This window comes from Eptatretus burgeri, chromosome 3 (genome assembly GCF_056783735.1).
Source record: "Eptatretus burgeri isolate ZD-2024b chromosome 3, Ebu_testis_v1, whole genome shotgun sequence".
NCBI classification, from domain to species: Eukaryota; Metazoa; Chordata; class Myxini; order Myxiniformes; family Myxinidae; genus Eptatretus; species Eptatretus burgeri.
The window spans coordinates 63,148,497-63,158,496 of NC_140963.1; the positions used below are offsets into that span (position 1 = coordinate 63,148,497).

Sequence of the window (10,000 nt, forward strand, 5' to 3'; positions counted from 1 at the left end):
TTAGACCTTTTGTTTCATCAATTACGACAACAACAACATCTTCCTTCGTTTCATCAATTACGACAACAACAACATCCTCCTTCGTTTCTCGTCCCACCATCATCCATCAGCGCCATTAAACATGTGCATGTCAGCACGTACATGGGCGGAGTTTCCTCGGCCACCAGAGCTCCGACTCCACCGCAGAGAGATGGAATGTTCCCCGGACCAATGGGAGGCGAGACATCTCAGACGGCGAACTTTCCCACAGCCTCTCGACCAATGGGAGGCGTGAGATGTCTTCGACACCGACTTTCTCACGAACCCCGGACCAATGGGAGGCGAGATGTCTCAGACGGCGATCCTTCCCACGACACCCCAGTCCGCAGGAGAAATGCAATACAAGTAATGCCAGGGCCTTGGAAAGAGCGTTAGGGTTGGGTGATCGGGTTTGACGTGCCGGAGATCGACTCGTCTGGTCTGGTCGGCTTGGCAGCGATCGGGTTTGAGGTGCCGGAGATTGACTCGTCTTGTCTGGTCGGCTTGGCAGTGCTCGGGTCATCTATCGTCTCGTCCACCTGGCATCCGACGCTTTTCCTCCATCCCTGGTGCTTGGAGTGGCATCGTTGCTGTGGGTTCGAGTCCCAAAGAGCCAGATCGTCGAAGACCACACGAGGTGGACAGGTCCAAGCGCAGGTTCTGGTCTCTAGCTCACCTGTCCTCGAGCTGGAGGCCTTCAATAAAGACCATTGGTGTGTGTGTGTTTGTGTGTGTGTGTGTGTGTGTGTGTGTGTGTGTGTGTGTGTGTGTGTGTGTGTGTGTGTGTGTGTGTGTGTGTGTGTGTGTGTGTGTGTGTGTGTGTGTGTGTGTGTGCCTGTCTTTAAGTAGCAACTGTTAAGTGCGTTGTACATTATTTGCATTTCATTTCTATTAGTCGGATAACTCTGCTCCTTACGTGCTCCCCTCCTTCCCTGCCCCATTATAAATAAACCCATGTGTTAAATGTATCAGTTCATTTTGTGTTTCTTTTATTGGTTTAACATGGTGCGTGTTGGGGAATTAGCCAGGCTGTTGCCGCTGTAAAGGGACATTTGGACCGACGGAAGCTCGGTGACCATCCGCTCGGGTCGCACACGGTTCGAGTACGCTAGCGGCTCGTTCTGTACGAGCGCCGTCGAGGGTGAATTTCCCTGGTAGTTTAGACTGTGGTGTACTGATAGAAGATGCTTAGCAGGCAGACACGATGCGGGGGAACAGTCGAGCCGGGCTGTGTTGCACAAGCGCGAGCGCGGGCGTACTTTGCCCGCGGCTCTCCTTTATTACGTATTCAGCACACTCACGAGCCGGGCGACTCCAGCATTACTACGACGCCTCAGGCGGCGCGCACACCTTATATTCCTTGCAGAAACGATGACCACAACGACCCCTCCTCCCATCATCATGCCCCGCCCTGCATGCCCGCAGGCTACACCACACTCCTCCCTCCTAAAACTATGATTATTAAATGATCACCATCACAATAAGCATAAACAACATGAAGGACTACGGTATAATAGTAGACAAGGCACAAAAAATGAAAACAGCGAAGTATAACAGCACATCACATCATATAATGCGTGAAAGCGAGCTAATGGAGCTGCCACGCCAGGTTCCGAAGACGGAGGTGCACACAGCACCCCCCAAACTCTGGCCGCGTTACCGATATGAAGCAGCAAGGCGAAAACCACAGCAGCCCTACACAGCGGAAACGCCCCCAGGCGGCTCATGCTGACATGGCCCTCGGCGAGGCCGTGGCGATCTCCCGAGCAAACCTCCCCCGGCACCATCAAACGCCTCCGGCCCACTTCCCTCAGGCAGACCTGACGCCGATAAACATTCCGAGGCCGGAAGCCCGCTGTCTGGAAGCCGCGGCGCCAGCGCCAGCCTCGATTGACCTTGGATGGGGGCGCTGAACAGCGCCGCTGGCTGGACGCACTCAATGCTCCAAAACAACTCACGCACCACAATCAGTTGAGACGCCAACGCCCGTCTAAACGGCCTTGAGCGAACACAGAGAGCTGCGCCCGCAACCAGAGGTGGGGGTAACGCCGACCAGCGCACCAGTCTTGGCTCCGAGTCGATCTCCGAGACCCACACCGCAGTTAGACGGTAGCAATTCCATTTAAACCACACTTCAATCATAGGCTCGATATAAATCACTACGAACATCATTTGAACCATTGCAAACTCATGTTTCCGTACAGCGCGTTCTTTTGATAACATCCCAGCACATGACAAAGCAACTACCCGCGGCCTGGGACAATGGAAGGCCAACCCAACCTTTTTATTCGCCACCACCGCTCCCAAAGCCACCACATCACATTGATCATAATACAAATCCCATTGATTGATCTCCGCCAAACCCACTCTCACACGGGAACTGCTGGCATTTATTTCAATAACGTTAAACTGCATCACTAGAGCAAGGAAAAACACATATGCAATGAACAGCAACCCACAACCCACATCACGAGTCCGCTTCTTGGTTGTCGACTCGATGTTGTGACTCGCGACTCCCTTTAACGCCACGGGCTCACCGCAACCTGTCGAAGCTGCTTGAACAACACCGGCGCGCATTGCCTCATGAACGCTGCCGAAGCGCGGGAGCTCATCGCGAGAGCTGATACGGCTCTCGCCGCTCCCGAACCGTACATCACCGCCGCAGGCAGCAACGAACGGCCGCTCCCGTTGCATCGACGCGGCTCCCGCCGCCAGAACCTCGCCCTCGGTACTCGACGAAGGCATCGAAGAGAGCACTGGCACACCTGGACGTACGAACCGGAGATCCAGCCCGAGATGCGCCAGCCAGTCCCGACCCAAAAGGGCGGGCCCCTCCCCTAGCACCACGAACACCGAGAGCCGGGCGCGTCGACCTCGGTAGCGCACTGAGACGTCGGCCCTCGCAAGCGGTGCAATCGCTTCACCGGTGTACGTGTACAGCGACAAGGCCGTCTTGACCAGGCGAATACCGCGAAGACCACGAGCCGCCTGCTCACCCATGACCGACACCGCAGCCCCGGTGTCCACGCAAAACACGGTCGGCTCGCCATTCACTTCGACCTCCACCGTGAACGGCGTCGTCATCTCCGAACCAACGCAAAACAGACTCAACCGTGGTTGCATCTCCTGCTCCGGCCCGCCGGCATCGCCATGCCCCGGTTGCAGGCCGATCTCCAGGTCACTGGGGTCCTCCCGCACCTCATCATCCAAGACCCCAACGGAGGCCTCCGCCATCCGACACACACGCTTCAAATGTCCCACCTTGTGACAATGCAAACACACGGTGTTCTTATACGGGCACATTTGTCGCAGGTGCGGACCCCCACACCCCCAGCACCCCTGGAAAGCCACTTCGCTCCCGGTGCGACCGTGCTGCGGTGCGCGCCCTCGTCCCGCACCGCCAGGCGCGCGTACGACCTGCGGCACTTGAGTCATCGCGTGGACTCCAGGCTGCGCGACCTGCGGCACTTGCGCGGTCACCGCGTGGACCTCGGGATCAGCCGACATGCCCCAGCTGGAGCTACTCATTACGTCCTGGCCAGCGATGGTGCGGACATCCGTGAGTGTCTGCTCGACAGACGAAGCAGTCCCGACTGCCGAGTCGAATGTGATGTTGGTCAACCGCAGGATGGCTGCTACCATCTTTGCGTCTCGCAGACCAGAAATAAAACGATCTCTGAGCCGTGCCGGACGCTTCTCTGTCGTGAACTTGCAAGGCACAGCCGAATGCTTCACCCGTGCTACGAAGTCTGCAACGCGCTCCTCGCCACCCTTAGCGAGGTGATCGAACTGGAACCGCGCGAGATGCAACGACTTCTCTGGCGCCAAGTGGGTCTTCATTTTCGCCACGATGTCCTGAAACGATAGCCCGTCATCACTGGGCTTATTTGGAGCCACCAAATCACTCAGCAGCCGGTAGTGCTCCGTCGATAGCGAGGCGAGCAAGATCGCCTTGCGTTTCTCTTCATCATCTACATCATTCGCGCGAAAGTAGCAACCTAACTGTTCAGAAAACAACTCTAATTCATCTCCCCCGAACACGGGTACGCACCCGTGCGCCGTGCCCTGACCTTCTGCCATGCTCATGCTGGCGAGACCCTTGGCTCCGTAGCCTGGAACCGCACGGGTTATTTGCCGCCCTGCACACGCCGATCCGAAGATCCTCGTCAGCCAACTGTGGTGTACTGATAGAAGATGCTTAGTAGGCAGACACGATGCGGGGGAACAGTCGAGCCGGGCTGTGTTGCACAAGCGCGAGCGCGGGCGTACTTTGCCCGCGGCTCTCCTTTATTACGTATTCAGCACACTCACGAGCCGGGCGACTCCAGCATTACTACGACGCCTCAGGCGGCGCGCACACCTTATATTCCTTGCAGACACGATGACCACAACGACCCCTCCTCCCATCATCATGCCCCGCCCTGCATGCACGCAGGCTACACCACATAGATGACGTGGGTATTTAGGTAAATTGAAATTGGCAATCGACCCTACCCCACGTGGTCGACCTATTGGCGGACTTCTGTCCGATAAGGGACCCGTCGGCTCCGGAGTTATCCGGGGTGACGACCTATAAATTCCGGGTGTTTGGCAGAGTCGACCCTACTGCTCCACCCAGCGGTCACGCTCGTCGCCGATACCCGGCCCGCAAAAATACGACCATGAGGAGCACAACTTAAGGTGAGGGCATGGTCATGATGCCACATGGCCAGTTTGGTCTGGATCTGGTTGTCAGTTTCTGAGAAGAAGATTTTTGAATGAAACATCAATAATTTGGGCAAAACCCCTTTTACTCCATTTAAAGCACAACCCCATGAGACCTTCCTGTGCTGATGCCACTGAATTAACACCAAGGGGTTGACAGCCTATCATCCTTCCGAAGTTTCCAAAATGAGTACCAGTGTACTGGTCCCAGTGTATGCTCCAGTTAGAATAGGTGTACCATATCCCTGTGTGTCGAAAGAGGCGACCAGGGTTGGTGTCAGGAAGGGCATCCAGCCATAAAACATTTCCTCAAGAAGAGAACCATGATTGCATGGAGCCCGCAAAAAGCTAACACCTACTCAGCAGGGGAAAATGGCTGTAAAAAGGCTGTTTTTTTTGTTTTATTATACTTGACATTCATTTCTCTTATTAATTTTATATATATATATATATATATATATATATATATATATATGTAATGTCAAGGCTCATATAAGAGCTAAAATCCTGGAAAGTAATCCATTTTTGATATAATTTTTAAATTGTTATGTCCCTTTTTATATTTTTTATCATCATTAATTAGAATATAATTACAAAATATACATTGTTTATAGGCTTTTGACTGTGTTTAATCTCACTCTATCACACACAGGACAATTCTAAAATTTACCATGTGGAGTCTCAGGTAATTCAAGAGGTTCATTTTCTGGTATATTGTTTGGATTCAGCATATATATGTATTTTATGTAAGTATATATTTAGATGTTTTCATTTCAAATTTAATTCTTCTTCACTATCATCGGTGCTTTCATAATCATTCTCATCTGTAAAACTACTTTCATAACTATGGTTTGAAAACAAACCCTCAGTATCATAACTGTGTTCTGGTCCAACAGAGATACGATCATCACAATCATAATCTTCAAAATCTTCGGCTGTATAATGACTCATTTTTTGGAAAAAAATATTGTCGCGAATTCGCGCCCGCCGGCGTGCGATCGGCCACGTGACTCGAATCGCGGCACGTCGCCCACCGGACGGACAATTCTGTCGTGACCCTCTCGGACTAACGCCGGTAGCTAGTCACGGGTGAGCCTTTCAGCCTCACCACTATCGTGCCAATCGGCCACCCGCGTGGGATAGGGTTGTTCGCCAAACTCGACCTACCTAAATACCCACGCGGATGGTAAACCGGGCGATCGCACCTCGCCGCAGGGCGACTCTGGACACGGGCCGCTTAAGCGGTCCGTTCCGTACTATCGGGATAACCGAGCGGTGTTATCGTCGGCCTCGACGGTTCCGATTAATTATCGGGCGTATTAAGCCCACTACGAACCCTTTACGTGAAGCAAGATGGAGATTCAAACGAAGGAAAGGACGCAGCGAAACGGGGAACAATTCAACATAATGCACTTTATTTACACGACACACGAAGAGCACACATATATCAATTTAAAACAAAAACAACAATGCAGAGCTACGACCGAACACGCGAACACATGGCAACACTTATACAGTTTTACTTTACAAGACACGGCGCCACAAGATCCATACAAAAAAACAAAAGAAAAGGCCACCCTCAAAGACAAGGGGGCAGACGGGGCCCGTGGACCTTTATGGCGTGGAACTTGGCAGACCGAACGAGTCCCACGAGACCGTTGCAGGTTACCTGCACCCTCGCGGTGCGATGGTGGGCGAGCTCTCTCCGGCGCTCCTTGTACGAACGTGCAGGTCCGCGCAACACTGCTGGCAGAGCGGCACCTCCAGTCCGCGTCCCTCCGCGACGTCCGGACTCCCCACCGACTGCATGCTCCAACGAGCGGTTCGCTCTACGGACCGCTTCTCCAAGACCCAGACGGGCAGAAGACCACGAACCACCGACTGATACTGACACGCCTCGGACCTGACTTCCTCTGGTGTCACTTCCTCTGGTGTCACTTTCTCTGGTGTCACTTCCTCTGGTGTCACTTCTTCTGGTGTCACTTCTTCTGGTGTCACTTCCTCTGATGTCACTTCCTCTGGTGTCACTTCCTCTGGTCTGACTTCCTCCTCGCGGCGCCTCCGTGCGCCCTTTTATTTCCCCGGCACCCCGCCCCTCCCTTCGCGGCACGCGGGAGGGGGGGGACATTCCACCAGAGAAATCGGGGCGGGAGTTGAGTTTCAACCATCATTCTTGTTTACCAGAGAAATCGGGGCGGGAGTTGAGTTTCAACCGTCATTCTTGTTTACCAGAGAAATTGGGGTGGGAGTTGAGTTTCAACCGTCATTCTTGTTTACCAGAGAAACCGGGGTGGGAGTTGAGTTGTTCCCCTTTTGTGTTCGTGGAGATGTTGACGGTTGCTGGCGGAGTGGTGAGGATGGCATGGTTGTTGAGAGGCAGGTGTGGTTGTGGTTGTTGTGAAGCGGAGTTGTGGTTGGTGGCTGTTGTGTGATGGTGGTTGAGATGTGGTTTGTTCAAAATAAAGATAGAACAGAAAAACGGCTATCTCAAAGCGTCGCAGCCCGAATGGATCACACAAATTCCCTCTAAACAACGGGTTTGGGGCTAACTACACATATACTTTGAGATATCTCACCTACGGGCCCTTCATGGTGTAATGCGAATTTCCACAGCCGTAACAATATTAAAGGACTCCAATCAAAGATACCATCATCTCTTGAAACACCATCTATATCTATGTATTTATTTGTGCTCACAGAACTAGGTATTTGTTTTTTTTAACAATAAAGATTATTTGAAAGTGAGTTTTGATGACAATTGAATGTAAAACTATTTCTCTTGATATATTTACATCATACAATTCAAATATCTTAATTTCATTCAGAGATTATTCTACCTTATGAATTTCCTTTAGGATTACTAACCGAATATTCCACATCTTTTAGATTATTAATATAAATACAAATTCCATCTCGATTATTCCGAACAGTTCTAACTTCTCTTTCTAAAGCTTCTTCATAAGAGTTTTTAATTCTATCATTTGAACTTGTTTCATTGCCTTCTCTAGTTTTGGATATATTGCTAGGAGAGGATAAACTTTTGTTTAGATTATTCGTAATGAAGGAGAATAATAAAATGGAGTAATCAAAAAAGCTTTCCCACAAAAGGAAATAGAGTTAAAATTATTGTTCATTATCATTCTTATCCAATAATTATTATAATTGTCTTTCTTCAATTTTACATTTCTCACATATTTTTCAATATCTTCTATCAAGCTATTCTCTTCTGAAATGATGGAATGAAATTCATCTTTTGTTTGTTCAGAAGTTTTAATATCTTTATCCATTTTCTCTATTTATTTAGTAATAATCTATTGCTTCAAATAAAAATTAACCTCCAACTAATAGCTTAAATTTCATCTCTGCTCAACAGTGATACTTAAACCAAGTTCCAACATATTCTTTGTTAATATACTAGATGGTGATGGTGATGAGTATCATAAGAATGTTAGTGAGTACTGCCATCTCACATAATTAAAAAGATGTTTGGTACTACAAAACTTTAATGTAGCCATAAACAGAGACATTTTGAATGACATTACCACAAAGCTTTTTGTTGTGCTCTCTTCAGGTGAAATTCGCACAAAGTGAGTGAGTAATGAAGAAACTTTTATCACCGCAGGATTTGTTTAATAGGCAAGGTTCTGCCATTGTTAAATGGTCTAGTTCTGCAAACATGTTTTGTGTGTTCCCGCCGACCAAACCTTCCTTCCCCACCCCCACCCATATGCCTTCTCTTCCTCCCCATTTCCTCTTCTTCTTTTTCAAGGATGAGCATGAGTGGGTTGCCATGGCCAGACCACCGTAGGGGATCGAGAGGCAAGCATCCAAGGATCAACTTGACAGCTGTGTTCATGGTGCAGATGCTGGAAACCGTTCATTATGCCATGTGAGGGTCACTTGTCTACATTGGTGTCTATGTGGTTTGATCAGAAATTTCATCATTTCCGGAAAAAAAAGCCTCATTTCCACCATATGAAAATATGTAAAATAAAATTATCTCTTTCTAGAGTCCAAGTTTGTCATGGTGTAATTTCCATTTGTTTGGACCACTTCAAAACTTCAAAGTGATATGGATGGCTTCAAACTTCAAAGTGATGTTTTAATTTTTTTACTTTATGACTGCACTTGAAAGGTAATAAAATGATCAATTTATATAGAGAAATGTATGCACGACGACACTAACTACCACAACTACTCACTCGAGTGCTTCACTCGAAGGCAGACTCAGTGCTGGTAAAGCAGTCTCACGGCAAGGATTACATCAGGTGATTTGCTGCTTCCTTCCTAGTGGTAGTTCGAGCAGAAATTTGTGATTTGTTCCGGGTGCAGTTGGTACCTCGCCTATTCTTCATGAAGCACACCGTGGGATCTTTAAAGTCCACTAGCTAATGCTGACAGATGTGACACTCTGCTTAACGCCTGTCCGACGGCATTATTAACACACACATTAATGAATCACCCTGCCTGTGAAACACCGGGATAGTCATGGAACTGTGGTGAAGGAGGCCATTTTTCCAATCAAGCTTGCACTACGTGAAAATTTAACAGTTTATCAATTTAAATTTACTTTGTTGGGTATGGGGGTGGGAGGGTGGAGGGTGGAGGTGTGGGGATGAGAACAATAGGGCAAGCATAAACATCACCAGGATGTCTCACACACACACACACACACACACACACACACACACACACACACACACACACACACACACACACACACACACACACACACACACGTAAGTAGACTCGTACACTGTTGTGCAAACGTCTGTCATATTACATTTTTCTACTATGATGCAGAAAGAAACTAAAACATTCAGTGTTCAGTGAAAATACATATTTATGAAAAATAAAATCTTATTCAAATAACCATATTTGTACACAATATACCTTGATATAAAGTTAGAGCAACTATGTCCACATATTCCCTTCAAAGCCATTGAAATTCTTCTTGAGACACTTTCAAATAGTTTTGTGATAAACTTTCTGAATGGTGTTTCATGCTTCTTCCAAGACCTTTCAAAGATCATCCAAGTTGCTGGAATGTTTTACTTATTATTTGTCCAAAATAGTCCCATACACATTAAAATATATATATATATATATATATATATATATATATATATATATATATATATATATATATATATATATATAAATTCTTTTTCACTCCAAAAACACGATCTCATTCAGCCTTCCACCTGTACATCCTGTCCTTCATTGTTTATCTCTAACTTTTTTCAGTATCTTCAAACTGAATTTTCATTGAATGAAG

At 48.2% G+C, this 10,000-nt stretch overlaps 1 protein-coding gene across 3 annotated transcripts in view; it reads left to right on the top strand.

The window, feature by feature from the left end:
* The window catches only part of LOC147030053 (hyccin-like), a 111,446-nt gene that overhangs the window by 70,381 nt on the left and 31,065 nt on the right, over positions 1-10,000 (top strand). For all 3 annotated transcript variants that reach the window (XM_085873754.1, XM_085873753.1, XM_085873755.1), the window contains one exon: positions 8,492-8,611. In XM_085873754.1, the coding sequence (XP_085729880.1) occupies positions 8,492-8,611 (120 nt within the window). The remainder of the gene's footprint in view (positions 1-8,491; positions 8,612-10,000) is intronic.